At 44.4% G+C, this 17,660-nt stretch overlaps 1 protein-coding gene across 1 annotated transcript in view; it reads right to left on the reverse strand.

Annotated features, from left to right (window-relative positions):
• The window catches only part of AK8 (adenylate kinase 8), a gene marked incomplete in the record, with an annotated part of 77,840 nt that overhangs the window by 22,729 nt on the left and 37,451 nt on the right, over positions 1 to 17,660 (reverse strand). The window contains 5 exon segments of the mRNA XM_056541189.1: positions 5,655 to 5,744; positions 5,927 to 6,058; positions 10,840 to 11,040; positions 13,041 to 13,112; positions 15,086 to 15,167. Coding sequence (XP_056397164.1) covers positions 5,655 to 5,744; positions 5,927 to 6,058; positions 10,840 to 11,040; positions 13,041 to 13,112; positions 15,086 to 15,167 — 577 coding nt within the window.

Below are 17,660 nucleotides of genomic sequence, written 5' to 3' on the forward strand. Positions count from 1 at the left end.
AATCTACAAATCTATTTAACTTTGTGGCACCAGTTGATTTAAAAAAAAAAAAAAAAAAAAAAAAAGGTTTTCCAGTGGAGTACCCCTTTAATCATCGGCTAAGGAACATTGATATACACAGTCACAGTCTGGAATAAAATGGGGGGGGGGGGGGGGTGATGCAGATTTTATATTGTGTCCAGCTACATCTTTACTTACACTATGACAAGACTGAAATACCCTGTTCACACATCTAAAAGTAGATGAACAAAAAAAAGTCCTCAAAAACGGTCAACCAAAAAGACATAAAATAAACCAGTAGTCCCACAATTACTTGCAACAGATAATATCAGATACACGCTGGTGGTGTTAGTGTAACAATACATCGGATACTGACCTCAAGTGGACAATTATGACCCTAAAAACCATTCCTGTTTATTTCAAAATGATATCCCGACGGGTTTTTACCCATAAGATGGCTGGGTTCATCAGGGGACTCTATGAATGTCCTTGAGTGGCCCAGCCAGGGCCCAAACCCAATGGAACATCTCTAGAGAGACCTGAAAAATCACAGACTGTCCCTATCCTACCTGACAGGATCTGCAAAGAGGAAAATGCCCAAATCCGGGAGTGTAATCCCTAAGAAGACTGGAGGTAAAGGTCCTGGGTAAAGGGTCTGAATACTTATGTCACTGTGATTATAGTTTTTCCTCTATATAAAAAATAAACTAAGATTGATAACATTCTATTATCATTTATGGGCTATTGAAGTTTTTTTTTTTATTTGATTTTTATTTAAATAACACTAGGTCCACACTGCCTTTAATGCTGCATCCCATTCTGGGTCAGTTTTGCTCTTTCTATTATTTTTATTTTTTTATTTTTGCCCCGAACAGACCCAGAACGGTCTGAGCACATCGGACACTCTCGAGTGGAGAAAATAATAAATCATGCAGTATTTTTATCTCTACTCAACTTGCGTTGGTCCCACGGACTGGATGACGTAGCTCCATTTATAGGAGCACAATGCCAGTGTGAACAAGCCCTAATAATTATCTGCACATGAAGTATAGGTGTTAATGGTGAAAAAACTCCTTAAAGGGGTACTCCGGTGAATTATTATTTTTTTTTCTTTAAATCAACTGGTGCCAGAAAGTTAAACAGATTTGTGAATGACAAGTAGAGAAAACAGACATGGTCGCACATCCACAAATTGTATTTTGATCTATTTGCTTCTCAGCATAAATTCAAAAACTAACAGGTTGTTATTATACATTTTGATCAAAAGGTCCAAGCCCACTCGCCACGTCAAGGCCACCTAATCAAAGTGGGTCCCAAACATAAAATAGCGTAGCACTGGGCGGCGACCACCACCGCCGCAACACCAGTGCCCACAGGGGGAACGACCCACTGGCAGAGCGGCCCCAATGCCACCCAGACCAGTCCCAGGGCCGCACCTCCCCACAGGCACGGCGCTGCGGCAGCAATGGACGCCGCACAGCACCACACCAGTGTGAACAAGGTGTAAAGGCTCACTTACCATGTGCTCCCAGTCAGACTGGGAGGCTGCCAGAAATAAAAGGGCCCTGTGCAGCTTCCTGCTCATTTATATAGGGTTGGGCTGAGGGGGTGGGGCAGAGTGCAGACCAAGTAAAAACAACAAAAAAAAAGAAGGGGATAGAAGACACAATGTGAATTCAAGTAGAGAAAACAGACATGGCCGCACATCCACAAAACTGGGAGCACATGGTAAGTGAGCTTTTACACCTTGTTCACACTTGGGGGGTGCTGTGCGGCGTCCATTTCTGCCGTGGCGCCGTGTATGTGTGGAAGCGCGGCCCTGGGACTGGTTTGAGTGGCATTGGGGCCTCTCTGCCAGTAAGTCGTTCCCCCTCTGGGCACTGGTATTACGGCGGTGTTGGTCGCCGTCCAGTGATACGCCATTTTATGTTAGGGACCCACTCCAAATCGGTGGCCTTGACCTATTGAGTGGGCTTGTACTTTTTGATCAAAATGTTTACTATTTGAATTTATGCTGAGAAGCAAGTAGATCAAAATACAAATTGTGGATGTGCGACCATGTCTGTTTTCTCTTCTTGAATTCAGATTCGTGAATGACTTCTATTAAAAAATCTTTACCCTTCCAGTACTTTTTAGCAGCTGTATGCTACAGAGGAAATTCTTTTCTTTTTTAATTTCTTTTTTGTCTTGTCCACAGTGCTCTCTGCTGACACCTGATGCCCGTATCAGGATCTGTCCAGAGTAGGAGAAAATCCCCATTGCAAACCTAAGCTGCTCTGGACAGTTCCTGACACGGACAGAGGTGTCAGCAGAGAGCACTGTGGACAGACAGAAAGGAAATTCAAAAAGAAAAAAAGCTGCTAAAAAGTACTGGAAGGGTAAAGATTTTTTTAATAGAAGTCATTTACAAATCTGTTTAACTTTCTGGCACCAGTTGATTAAAAAAATAAATAATAATAATAATAATGTTTTCCACCAGAGTACCCCTTTAAATATCCCACTATACTGCTGCTACCGTAAGTATACACCACATGTAGCTATAGCCTTATAGACAATATAGGAACAGGAAAAGACAACCCTTAGCTCATTGCTTCCCAACCAGGGTGCCTCCAGCTGTTGCAAAACTACAACTCCCAGCATGCCCGGACAGCCGTTGGCTGTCCGGGCATGATGGGAGTAGTAGTTTTGCAACAGCTGGAGGCACCCTGGTTGGGAGACACTGCCATAGCTGCACGGCCAGTGACCTAACACACGATGGGCTGTTCTTCCCCATACATGGGGTTATATAAAGGTAGGAGGTGAGAATAAAGCAGGTGTTTTCATGCTCTCTTCCTCTCCCGCTAATATATATATAGATATATAGGTATATACGGGGAGCGGCACTGCAGGGCTCTGAAAGCTTGTGAAAAATTAAACTCAACAGATCCAAACTGTCCTATTTCCACTTCAAAAGCCGAGAAGCAACTGAGCTCTTCCCAACTCATCTTCAAACGCCCGGCGCCCTAGAAAGTTTCCAAATAAAAAAAATAATAAAATAAAAATTATAAAATAAAATAAACGAAAAAAAAAAGAAAAATACTTTTTTTTTTTTCTTCCGTTTTTTTTCTTAAGTCTCTTGTTCCCCCAAGCGCTGTGCCCGTTCCTGGCGCTGCTGTTTCTCCTTCAATAATTATACCCATGTGAGTCTATTAATCAACTGGTAAATTATTTACACAGCCAAGTGCTGTTTGCAGCTCCGGCTCCTGCACCAACAGTAAAGGGTTGCAAGGATGGAGCGTGAGAAGGTCTCCGCTGAGCGTCCCCCCCCCATCCTTGACTCCAGAAGCTTTCTTCTTTCTCATCCTCCTGCCCGACTGCTCCCCCCCCCCCCATCCTCCAACAACAACAACTATCAAAGGCTTCCAGGGGGAAAACTTCACAGTGCAAACCTGCAAGGTCAAAAGGGCTGGAGCAAAAAAGGGAGAAGGACAGGGGCGAGTTGTGGGCTCAGGACGGGGGCGAGTGTTGTGGGCTCAGGACGGGGGCGAGTGTTGTGGGCTCAGGACGGGGGCGAGTGTTGTGGGCTCAGGACGGGGGCGAGTGTTGTGGGCTCAGGACAGGGGCGAGTTGTGGGCTCAGGACGGGGGCGATGGGCTCAGGACGGGGGCGAGTGTTGTGGGCTCAGGACGGGGGCGAGTGTTGTGGGCTCAGGACGGGGGCGAGTGTTGTGGGCTCAGGACGGGGGCGAGTGTTGTGGGCTCAGGACGGGGGCGAGTGTTGTGGGCTCAGGACGGGGGCGAGTGTTGTGGGCTCAGGACGCGCGGAGGGTTGTGGGCTCAGGACGGGCGGAGGGTTGTGGGCTCAGGACCCTGGACAGGGCACTTAGCTCTTTGCAATCATTGCAGCGGAAAAGTAAATATATCCTAAGCACAATTCAGAGGGGGGGGGGGGGGGGGAAGGATATTCTGCATACGCTTCCTATTCACTGGAGCTATTTACCGCTGCGGTCTGCAACCTTCTGCTCTCCGGTAGTAGATGATACATTTACCTCCTAATTTACAGACACATTCAATCTCTATAAAGGAATATTCTGATAGTAAGTGTCTGTGTAAACTGCATCTTAGCCCTATACATGGAACAGATCCATAGGGCACAACTGACCCAATAAGGGAACCAACGGGTCCAAGGGTCTGTGTAAACTGCATCTTAGCCCTATACATGGAACACATCCATAGGGCGCAGCTGACCCAATAGAGATCCAACGTGCCCAAGGGTCTGTGTAAACTGCATCTTTGTGCTATACATGGAAAACACCCATAGGGCTCCACTGACCCAATAAAGACCCAACGGGCCCAAAGGTCTGTGTAAACTGCATCTTAGCCCTATACATGGAACATATCCATACGGCGCAGCTGATCCAATAGAGACCGAAAGGGACCAAGGATCTGTGTAAATGGCATCTTAGCCCTATACATGGAACAGATCCATAGGGCTCAACTGACCCAATAAGAGAACCAACGGGCCCAAGGGTCTGTGTAAACTGCATCTTAGTGCTATACATGGAATACACCCATAGGGCTCCACTGACCCAATAGAGACCCAACGGGCCCAAGGGTCTGTGTAAACTGCATCTTAGCCCTATACATAGAACACATCCATAGGGCTCCACTGACCCAATAGAGACCCAACGGGCCCAAGGATTTGTGTAAACTGCATCTTAGCCCTATACATGGAACACATCCATAGGGCACAACTGACCCAATAGAGACCGAAAGGGACCAAGGATTTGTGTAAACTGCATCTTAGCCCTATACATGGAACACATCCATAGGGCTCAACGGACCCAATAGGGACCAAGGATCTGTGTAAATGGCATCTTAGCCCTATACATGGAACACATCCATAGGGCTCAACTGACCCAATAAGAGAACCAACGGGCGGCCCTTTAGGGCAATGTCAAAGTGGTGAACTGTATAGGAAAGCGTAGCATACTTCACTTTTCTACACAGAGGCCCACCACAAAAAGTAAGAAAATATATCGTACACCAGTGTTTCCAAACCAGTGTGTCTCCAGCTGTTGCAATACCACAATTCTCAGCATGCCCGGCATGCTGGGAACTGTAGTTTTGTAAGAGGTGGAGGCCCCTTGGTTGGAAAACACTGCTCTGATGACACAAAAGCTGCATTTTAGGCTACCATACACTCCAACAGACAGAATAGAGCAGAACTGCAGTATAAAGCATGACAGAACATAGAGCTTCTTGACCTTCCTTCCTCCTCGGACATCAACAAGGCATTTTCACCCACACAACCCCCTTTTTTCCCCCATTCTTTAGTGAATTGTCCTGACCACGTTTACATGTCTAAATGCATTGAGTTAAAACATGCAGAATAGAGGGAAGAAACATCAGGATGTAGGATTTCAGGAAGACCGATCTCTCATCCAGGGTTCAAGTCCTGGAAAAAAAAGGTGTGGGAACTCTACCACATAAGGGTCGGTCCTGCAGGACTCCTGCCAATGGGAACGGTGTTCCTGCTGTGGAAAAAGTGCAGGAACTCAGTTCCCACATGTTCTTGCAGGACTTGAGTCCTGCTCTTATCCCTATTGAAGATAAGCAGCTGCCAGAGGACTGAGCAGGAGTATGTGTATATATTGCAGAAAATGTGTTACAAACCTTGCTGCTCGTTCTCTATGTACGGCTCGATCAGCAGCCCCGTTTTCGTCTGGTCGGCCACAGCTTCCTTAAGGACTTGACCACAGGAAACTGTGAATTTAAGAAATTACTTAAGTGTTCTACATATATTAGAAATAGTGAAACATATGAGGCTGCTGTTTAGATCCGTAAAGAATGTGCATGTGACTGAGCTGCAATACCAGACACAGTCCATGGACAAGAGTGGCGCTGTTTTTGCAACGAAAAACAAAAAATCTAATGCAAGAACTTACCATTGACAATGTCATATTTCTCTGCCAGGAACGCAGCCTGGAGGCTTCTTCCACTGCCTGGAGGTCCGTACAGAAGTATTCGCGGGGTGTAAGGGGCCAGCGAGCGAGGTTTGCTTAACACAAAGGTGAGAACTGGGGAAGGAAACACAAACTTTTTTACTAATGGAAAATCTGAAAAACAAATGTGATGATTCAAATGTGTACTGAAAATAATATTACAGGGGTTGTCTGAGCTTAGAATGAAGGGTCGGCTATTGGGGGTTAATTTTTACACACTCTTGTCCATAAGCTGCGCCTGGTATTCAGTGGGGTGGGGTTAAAGGGGTACTCCACTGGAAAAAAAAAATTGTTAAATCAACTGGTGCCAGAAAGTTAAACATATTTGTAAATTACTTTGTAATTGTTAATCCTTCCAGTACTTATCAGCTGCTGTACGATCCACAGGAAGTTCTTTTCTTTTTGAATTTCTTTTCTGTCGGACCACAGTGCTCTCTGCTGACTCCTCTGTCCATGTCAGGAACTGTCCAGAGCAGGAGAGGTTTTCTATGGGGATTTTCTCCTACTCTGGACAGTTCTTAAAATGGACAGAGGTGTCAGCAGAGAGCACTGTGGTCAGGAAGAAAGGAAATTCAAAAAGAGAAGAACTTCCTGTGGATCATAACAGCAACTGATAAGTACTGGAAGGATTAAGATTTTTTAATAGAAGTAATTTACAAATCTGTTTAACTTTCTGACACCAGTTCATAAAAAAAAAAAAAATGTTTTCCAGTGTAGTACCCCATTAAGCTGCAATACTTAGCACAGCCATGGGCAAGGGTGGTGCTGTTTCTGGGGGGAAAAATTACTTTACTCTTATTTCAGGGATTAAAATTCTATACATTACTTTTCTCTCTGTTATGTCAGCAGGGGGCAGACACGTGCACTAATGCAGCAGCCATACTGTCTGTCAGCAGGACTCCTGTAATAGTCCACAGCAGGGGAAAAGGGAGGATAGATCTGGCACAAATGACCTTCACCCGGTCCACAGGGATGGTTACCAGTATTCCTGCCCCATTCAGTTGGTAAATCTTTGCAGCCTATTTGCAGGACTCTACACTGTTACTTATGGTATGGTGTTTAAAGTGGCACCCTGAAAAAAAGTTAATTTTTTTTTATATACCCATGCTGCCTGCATAAACAAAATCCCATGTACTTACCTCCCTCGCTTCCCTGTAGTCTCCGGTATTGTGGCATCCAGTCTCCATCACACTCCACTTCCCAGCGCTGGTGGTTTATAGGTCACATTGCTGCTCAGCCAATCAGTGGTCACAGAAGTGTCCAGCCTCAGCCAGTGCTTGGATGAGCGGCAATGATATGAACTGACTATAGTCCCTGTCGTCCCGGCTCTTAAAAGGGTACTCCACCCCTAGACTTCTTATCCCCTATCCAAAGGATAGGGAATAAGATGTCTGATCGTGGGGGTCCTGCTGCTGGGGACCCCCGCCATCTCCCTGCTGCACCCGGCGTCGGGTGCAGCGTCACAGGCACGCCCCGCACATGATGTCACGGCCATGCCCCCTCAATGCAAGTCTTTGGGAGGGGTTCCCGCCCATAGACTTGCATTGAGGGGGCGGGGCAGTGACGTCACGAGCCTCTGCACCGCATTGTCTGTCACCCGGCATGGGGCAAAGTTCGCTCCGTGCACTGGATGTCTGGGGTGCCGCAGCCGAGATAGCGGGGGGTTCCCATCAGCGGGACCCCCGCAATCAGACATCTTATTCCCTATCCTTTGGGTAGGGGATAAGATGTCTAGGGGCGGAGTACTCCTTCAACTTCCTAGTGCTGGGGGTCAAAACATCACATTGCCTGACTGGCTGAGGAGGGACACCGCTGAGATCACTGATTGGCTAAGCAGCAATGTGATGTAAGTACAGGATTTTTTTTAAGCAGGCAGTCTGGGTATCTTAAAATAAAACCTTTTTTATGCAGGAGTACCCCTTTAAGGCCACAGCTGCAGTGGTTCTTTGTTTCTGAAAGGCTCTTTAAGGGTGCGTTCCCACCTGGCGTATATGCAGCGTATTTCACGTTGCGCAAAATTTAAGTCAGCAGTGGGAAATACGCTGCATATTCCTTGCTCACTATACACACAGGGCTTTCCGGGGGCAGCCCTATGTGTGCAGTGAGTTTTGGAGGCGGAGCCGCGTGTCGGAGTGACTGTGACACCTGGCTCCGCCTCCTCAACTCACTGCACACATAGGGCTGCCGCCGGAAAGCCCTGTGTGTATAGTGAGCAAGGGATACGCAGCGTATTTCCCGCTGCTGCCTTAAATTTTGCGCAGCGTGAAATACGCTGTGTATACGCCAGGTGGGAACGCACCCTGAGAGTGAATTCTTTAGCACCTCCGGGGATACCCTTGGAAATTTTACTTTTAATAATATTTATTGACATTTTTCCAAATATATATATATATATAATAATAGAAAACAAGACATAATGCGCATAATGTGTAAGTGACAATAGTCTGCAGACACCTGATGTGGAATCAGTGGAGAAAAATAGTTTGAGGAATGGTAGTAAAAGTATTTCGGGGCGGACCCACCCATCGCATGCTGCCGCCTAATATCCTCCGATTGAATACAGACAGAAAGCGCTGCTTACAAATGGGGCTAATTTTCAGTAAATAAGTGTAAGTTAATTAGAGTAATAATCCCCCAGATGAGCCGCTCCACTAATGAACTGGAAGAAAGAAGGAATCTGACGCCTGACGAGCCCCGGGACCCATCTACTGAGGATTTCCTAGAAGCAGCCCTCGCTTTCTTCGCTTTCCCCATCCCTAATTTATTTGCCTCCATTATTAATTAATAATAATTAATATTCAGCCCCCGCGTCTTTATTTACTGATATGAATTCTTTATGATCGCTGATACAAACTTTTAGATGTAATTAAGCAATTTGAGAAGTAATTAATGTGCGATGTGAAGAAAAGGGACGCGACGTTCGCAATCCGTCCTGGGACTGCTGGGTATTGGTAAGTGTTCGACACAAGTTTAGGGCAAGAGGTCGAGGCCCGAACAAACTATGTAAATAAGGAGGCAAGTGAGAGGTGTAAGGTGATGACTAGGACATGTGTTCTTACAGGGGCCTCCGCATCTGATGTCTATTGGGATGGCAATCCTTTACAACAAAAAAATTCTTCTTAATGGCTGCTACCAGCAGGGGGAGCAGCACAGCATTAAAGAAGTTATCCTGGATTAAAGGGGTGATCCAGGAAAAAACTTATATATATATATATATATATATATCAACTGGCTCCAGAAAGTTAAACAGATTTGTAAATTACTCCTATTATTTTTTTTTTTATCATTCCAGTACTTATGAGCTGCTGAAGTTGAGTTGTTCTTTTCGGTCTAAGTGCTCTCTGATGATACCTGTCTCGGGAACTGTCCAGAGTAGAAGAAAATCCCCATCGCAAACCTCTTCTACTCTGTGCAGTTCCCGAGACAGACAGAGATGTCAGCAGAGAGCACTGTTGTCACACAGAAAAGAACAACTCAACTTCAGCAGCTGATAATTATTGGAAGGGTTAAGATATTTTAATAGAAGTCATTTACAAATCAGCTATTCTCATCACACCTGAAGAGCTGAATGCCAAAGCATTGCATATGCCTGACCGCCACTCTGTTCAAATGAGAGATACAGAACCCCTGCTCTCGTGATCAGTGGGGGGTCCCAGTTGTTGCACCCCAATGATCGCAAGAATGAAGGTCCATTGTCCCCTGAGTGAATGGAGCAGCAGTGTGCATGCTCAGCCTCCATGCCAGGCAATGTTCCAAAGTCCCATAGAGAATGAATGGAGTGGTGGTCAAGCATGCACACTACTGCTCCATTAATTTAGGGCGATAAGTGACCTCTGTTCTCATGATCTGTGGGGTCCTAGCATTCAGACCCCCAACTGATCAGCTAGTTATTAGTTATCCTGTGTATAGGGGATACCTGTTAATCTTGGCATAACTCCTTTAAAGCCCCCCCTCCCCCCAACAACACAGATGAGGGTCTGATTGGTAAAGATCCAACTGGGAACCCCACTGATAACATCTGATTGGAGGGGTGGTCGTGTATACACAACTGCTGCTCCACTTATAGGGGTGCTCCGGTGGAAATATTATTTTATTTTTTATTTTTTTTAATCAACGGGTGCCAGAAAGTTAAACAGATTTGTAAATTACTTCTATTAAAAAAAAATCTTAATCCTTCCAGTACTTATTAGCTGCTGAATATTACAGAGGATTTTTTTTTTTTAACACAGAGCTCTCTGCTGACATCACGAGCACAGTGCTCTCTGCTGACATCTCTGTCCATTTTAGGAACTGTCCCGAGCAGCATATGTTTACTATGGGGATTTTCTCCTACTCTGGACAGTTCTTAAAATGGACAGAGATGTCAGCAGAGAGCACTGTGCTCGTGATGTCAGCAGAGAGCACTGTGTTCCAAAAAGAAAAGAATTTCCTCTGTAGTATTTAGCAGCTCATAAGTACTGGAAGGATGAAGATTTTTTAATAGAAGTAATTTTCAAATCTGTTTATCTTTCTGGCACCAGTTGATTTAAAAAAAAAAAATAAAAAAATAGTTTTTACCACCGGAGTACCCCTTTGATCAGACCAGTGCTTCCCAACCAGGGTGCCTCCAGCTGTTGCAAAACTACAACTCCCAGCATGCCCGGACAGCCGAAGGCTGTCCGGGCATGCCGGGAGTTGTAGTTCTTCAACACCTGGAGGCACCCTGGTTGGGAAACACTGGATCAGTCCCTCACCAGATATATTTGAATAGGTGCTGGGAAAACCCCTTTAATGCAGTAGATGTACTACTGCACAATATGGCTGCTGCACTAAGAGCATGTGAGTCATTTGAAGTGTCAGTGCACGCGATATGATACCTTGCGATAAGACGTCCATGCACGGCTGATCTGCATTAATCTTCTTGTAAATCGTGGGGAAAACTAGCAGAATTCCATGGATGTTTCCGTGATATTCCAGCAACTTCTTTCCAGTTTCCTCTTCTGAGATCCCCTCTGGTTCCACCAAATTCTTCTGTACTTCAGGGTCTTCAGGCCAATCAAATGCGGTGTGGTAGACCTCTGCCAGACATAGAGGTTGGTTACATGACATTCCATTCACTGACAGCTATCACCTGTTATATATAGATAAGGCTGGGATACAATCTGCATAGCTGAGCACCTACTTAAAGGGGTACTCCGGTGGGAAACTTTTTTTTTAATTTTTTTAATCAACTGGTGCCAGAAAGTTAAACAGATTCGTAAATTACTTCTATTAAAAAAATCTTAATCCTTCCAGTACTTATTAGCTGCTGAATACTACAGAGGAAATTCTTTTCTTTTTGGAACACAGAGCTCTCTGCTGACATTACGAGCACAGTGCTCTCTGCTGACATCTCTGTCCATATTAGGAACTGTCCAGAGACGCATACATTTGCTATGGGGATTTTCTCCTACTCTGGACATGTTCTTAAAATGGACAGAGATGTCAACAGAGAGCTCTGTGCTCGTGATGTCAGCAGAGAGCTCTGTGGTGTGATGTCAGCAGAGAGCACTGTGCTCCAAAAAGAAAATAATTTCCTCTGTAGTATTCAGCAGCTAATAAGTACTGGAAGGATTAAGATTTTAATTTTATAGAAGTAATTTACAAATCTGTTTAACTTTCTGGCACCAGTTGATTTAAAGAAAAAATAATAATTCTGGAGTACCCCTTTAACATGTGTAGTGCTGCATTATATCCTCTGTCTATACCTGTTATATATATATATATAGATAGATTGCAATTCATTTTGTACATCTGTGTTCTCCTGAACGTCTTTAGAATGGCTCTTCCCAATACAGAGAATATGACGGACTCCCAAAGAGGACAACCACTGGGAGGCATCAATCCAGACACCAGCTAAGGCAAGATCAAGTGACAGCAAGCACTGTGTCTGCTGCCTGGGATAGATCATTGGCTGCTAACTTGTCATAAGCCATGCTTCTATCCAGCACAGAACATGATGGGACTTGTAGTTCACCTCATACCTGCTGAGTGAGACATACGCAGTTTGGTGATCCTAGCCATATCTTTCTCATATAGAAAAACTGTAGAGGACGGGGGGGAAAAAGAAACTAAGGTCTAGGAATTGGGCCCTGCTGTAGGAGTGTATTAAAAAATGAGCCATCGCCGGTGACACACATAAGATCCCGAATTTATTGGTGTATCTGGACAACGCATTTTGGCGCCCACTTACAAGAACACTTTCTGCTACTGTTCTGGATTCTTGGTAGTTTTAGAACTGGGGCAAAAAGCGTTCTAATTTGTGGAACTGAGGAAGGTGCAAGCGGGCACCGAAACACGTCTACCATAAAATGTTGGTAGGGGGACCGTTGGTTGTGACTTCTACACAAGGAAACGCCCCTGTTTTTTTCTCCATCTAGAATTCTGATATAGAGATTTCACTGCAGCCAAAATGCAGGATATTCCTCTGACTAGCGTCTACATTTGTGCTTTTAAACCAGTGTGTCTCCAGCTGTTGCAAAACCACAACTCCTATCATGCCCGGACAGCCAACGGCTGTCCGGGCATGCTGGGAGTTGTAGTTTTGCAACAGCTGGGGGCACACTGGTTGGAAAACAATGAACTAATGTGTATGGGGCTTCCTGTCTCTCCTTTAACAGCCTATGTGGAGGGAGAGAAGCATAGCTTTTGGCTGCCTGGACATGCTGGGAGTTGTAGTTTTGATGCAACTGGGGGTTGGTAAAACACTGGCGTACATGGCTCCCCAGCTTTCTGCCTTCATCACTTTCATAGCTGCACCTTAGAAGGTTATATAGGCTTCCTCCTGTGATGACTATGGGGGAGAATTATCAAAACCTGTGCAACCAATCAGATCGCTTCTTTCATTTTTAAAGAGGCCAGTGAAAAACTGAAAAGAGACATCTAATTGGTGGCTATGGGCGACTGCGCCGCTCTTCTTCTAGACAGGTTTTGATAAATCTCCCCCCTATGTCTTTACAATACAACCGGTGGAATGTTCACAATCACATATCCCATAAACAACACATATGAAATGTACAAAAAACAGGGTCACTGATACCTCCTGTGGTGGGGTCGATCCTCTTTCCCATATTCCTCTCTATTAGGACAATATCTGGAGCATCCAGGACAACTGCAGGGGGGGACAGAAGATGAGACAATTATCTATCTATATATACATACATTTTATTTGTATTACATTTATATATACTGTGAGAAGGTGAAAGGCATGGTGGTTGATGGGCGATGACACTATGGCCGTAGTATGGCTGGAAGGCCAATCCGGGGCGGCTCTTAGGCCGGGTTCACACCACGTTTTTGCCATACTGTTTTCAATCCGTTATTCTAAAGAAAACCGTATGGCAAAAAAACGGAACAGTATGGAACAGTATGGGAAAAAGTAAACCGTATGCGTTTTTAAACTGTATACTGTTTTTAAAAGTGCATACAGTTCCGTCCGTTTTTATAAAAAAAAAAAAACATACGTTTTTGATAATATTGCCCATCTTTAATGGGAGGGGTGTTGGGTGGGGACTTTAGGATGCAAATGCGCAAAGTAAAAACCGTATACGGTTTCCCGTATGGAACTGTATACATGTGCGTTTCCCATTGACGTCCATGTTAAAAAAAAACTTATGTGGTTGCAGTACGGTTTTTAAACCAGAGTCAAAACCGTGGTTGACCCCGTTTTTGTCTCCGGTTTAAAAACCGTACTGCAACCACATAAGTTTTTTTTAACATGGACGTCAATGGGAAAAGCACATGTATACAGTTCCATACGAGAAGCCGTATACGGTTTTTACTTTGCACAAGCGCATTTGCATCCTAAAGTCCCCACCCAACACCCCAACCCATTAAAAATGGACAAAATTATCAAAAACGCATGTTTTTTTTAAATAAAAAAATTTAAACGGACGGAACTGTATGCACTTTTAAAAACAGTATACAGTTTAAAAAAGCATACGGTTTACTTTTTCCCATACTGTTCCATCCGTTTTTTTGCCATACGGTCTTCTTTAGAAAAACGGATTGAAAACAGTATGGCAAAAACGTGGTGTGAACCCAGCCCAGGGTGGGGGTCATTCTCCACAATCCAGGCCGCCTTTTGTTGGCCTTAAAGGCAGCCTGCTCCACCAGCTGAGGGGGATTTGCTAGTTGCAGCTCACACTGCCAGAGAGAGCGGAGTGTAAAGTTCTTCCCTGAGAGTTTGGAAGCTGGTGAGCAGCCTGGAAAAGACTTGCTTGATGCCACATGGCATGGACTCGGGTGTGAACAAACAACTAAGGAATACAGGTGGACTTTTGTTACTTTTTCCTTTGTTCTGCATTTAAAGACTGTCTGCCAAGTGTGAATAAAACACTGAACTTTGAGTTGAAAAGTACTGTTTCTTGCCTCTATACTGCAACCGCACCTGTCTGCAAGAGCGAGTCATCACAATATATATATATATATATATATATATATATATATCCAAAAAATGAGGTAGAAGCGGCACTCTAATATCACACAAAAAACGTGGTTTATTCACTCATCTGTGTACAGTGACGTTTCGGCTTATCAATAAAGCCTTTCTCAAGCTTTGGGGTAGGTCTGCTCCCAAAGCTGAGCACCCAAACGGATCTTGAATCCTGCTGCATGGTGCCATATATATATATATATATATATATATATATATATATATATATATATATATATATATATAGATAGATGTAGATATAAAGTAGATGATCTCGTGGAGTCCTTCTTCTGGATCCCCAGGGATCAGCTGTAATTTGTATAGGAACCTGGCACCAAGTATTCATGTTCCCTGCAGCACCAGCACAGAGGAAGTGAACCATTTCCCAGTTCCTATTGAAATGAATAGACTTTCTATGTAATGAATAGACATGTTGGGTCCTCAATAGGGAGATGATGCTCTTTGCACCCGTTCTTCACTTTTGCTCCCTCCAGAATAGGTGAAACCCTTCACATGGTTTTCAGAATGGTGACCCCCAAATAGAAGACAAACGTGACCGGCCGTGTCCTGATATGTGTCGACACAGACATGGCCGGGGTAAATCTTGAAGGGCATCGTGCAGCTGAAGTGTATGAGGACTCAGGACTTACCGATATGATCCGGACATGTCCCATTCATCTGTAGGAGTAATCCCTGCTCCCTGGTCCGGGGAAATCCTTCAATGACCCAACCCTATAAGAAATGGTCAGATGTGATAAGGCTAAACCAATGACATTACTAACAAATGTACAGCTAGAATACAACATCACACTAAACAATAAATGTGAACATACGCAACATTACTTCACAGCTGTACTCACTATTCTGCTGGAGGAGTCACTGTGTATATACATTACATTACTTATCCTGTACTGATCCTGAGTTATATCCTGTATTATACTCCAGAGCTGTACTCACTATTCTGCTGGTGAGGTCACTGTGTACATACATTACATTACTTATCCTGTATTGATCCTGAGTTATATCCTGTATTATACTCCAGAGCTGTACTCACTATTCTGCTGGTGAGGTCACTGTGTACATACATACATTACATTACTTATCCTGTACTGATCCTGAGTTATATCCTGTATTATACTCCAGAGCTGTACTCACTATTCTGCTGGTGAGGTCACTGTGTACATACATTACATTACTTATCCTGTACTGATCCTGAGTTATATCCTGTATTATACTCCAGAGCTGTACTCACTATTCTGCTGGTGAGATCACTGTGTACATACATTACATTACTTATCCTGTACTGATCCTGAGTTATACCCTGTATTATACTCCAGAGCTGCACTCACTATTCTGCTGGTGAGGTCACTGTGTACATACATTACATTACTTATCCTGTACTGATCCTGAGTTATATCCTGTATTATACTCCAGGGCTGTACTCACTATTCTGCTGGTGAGGTCACTGTGTACATACATTACATTACTTATCCTGTACTGATCCTGAGTTATATCCTGTATTATACTCCAGAGCTGTACTCACTATTCTGCTGGTGAGGTCACTGTGTACATACATTACTTATCCTGTACTGATCCTGAGTTATATCCTGTATTATACTCCAGAGCTGTACTCACTATTCTGCTGGTGGGGTCACTGTGTACATACATTACATTACTTATCCTGTACTGATCCTGCGTTATATCCTGTATTATACCACAGAGCTGTACTCACTATTCTGCTGGTGAGGTCACTGTGTACATACATTTCATTACTTATCCTGTACTGATCCTGAGTTATATCCTGTATTGTACTCCAGAGCTGTACTCACTATTCTGCTGGTGAGGTCACTGTGTACATACATTACATTACTTATCCTGTACTGATCCTGAGTTATATCCTGTATTATACTCACTATTCTCCTGGTGAGGTCACTGTGTACATAGATTACATGATGGGAGTTGTAGTTTTGCATAATCTAGAGAGCCACAGGTTGCTTAGGTTCTAAATCCAATGTGAGGCAGAAACATTTGTGCATGAAGTTAAGTTTAAGTTCTGCAGTTATAATAGAAATGAGCAGCCGGCGCTCCCTTCTGCAGTTATAATAGAGATGAGCAGCCGGCGCTCCCTTCTGCAGTTATAATAGAGATGAGCAGCCGGCGCTCCCTTCTGCAGTTATAATAGAGATGAGCAGCCGGTGCTCGCTCCCTTCTGCAGTTATAACAGAGATGAGCAGCCGGTGCTCGCTCCCTTCTGCAGTTATAATAGAGAGGAGCAGCCGATGCTCGCTCCCTTCTGCAGTTATAATTCAGATGAGCAGCCGATGCTCGCTCCCTTCTGCAGTTATAATAGAAATGAGCAGCCGATGCTCGCTCCCTTCTGCAGTTATAATAGAGATGAGCAGCCGGTACTCTCTCCCTTCTGCAGTTATAATAGAGATGAGCAGCCGATGCTCACTCCCTTCTGCCCTTAAAATACAGATGAGGAGCCGGTGCTCGCTCCCTTCTGCAGTTATAATAGAGATGAGCAGCCGGTGCTCGCTCCCTTCTGCAGTTATAATAGAGATGAGCAGCCGATGCTCGCTCCCTTCTGCAGTTATAATACAGATGAGCAGCCAGTGCTCGCTCCCTTCTGCAGTTATAATATAAATGCGACGCCGATGCTCGCTCCCTTCTGCAGTTATAATAGAGATGAGCAGCCGGTGCTCGCTCCCTTCTGCAGTTATAATAGAGAGGAGCAGCCGATGCTCGCTCCCTTCTGTAGTTATATTACAGATGAGGAGCCGGTGCTCGCTCCCTTCTGCAGTTATAATAAGAGATGAGCAGCCGATGCTCGCTCCCTTCTGCAGTTATAATAGAGATGAGCAGCCGGCGCTCGCTCCCTTCTGCAGTTATAATACAGATGAGAAGCCGGCGCTCGCTCCCTTCTGCAGTTATAATACAGATGAGAAGCCGGTGCTCGCTCCCTTCTGCAGGATAAACAGAGCCACAAGGTGTTTGCTCTACAACAATTATACAGAATCCTCTCTTCAATTTGCTTTAAGGAAACATAACCTGAGGCTTCATGCATATTAAACGGCGCAGCGGCGATGGCAATGGCTGCTGCTGTCGGTGATTATTTTTTGTATATTTTAGATATTTCCCGGGGTCTGCTGGTACACAAGCTCCCAAATAAAGAGGAAAAAAATCTATCAATCCTTTAATTAGAATATATTATGTGGCGTCTTG

The sequence above is a fragment of the Hyla sarda genome, chromosome 9, assembly GCF_029499605.1.
Source record: "Hyla sarda isolate aHylSar1 chromosome 9, aHylSar1.hap1, whole genome shotgun sequence".
Lineage (NCBI taxonomy): Eukaryota > Metazoa > Chordata > Amphibia > Anura > Hylidae > Hyla > Hyla sarda.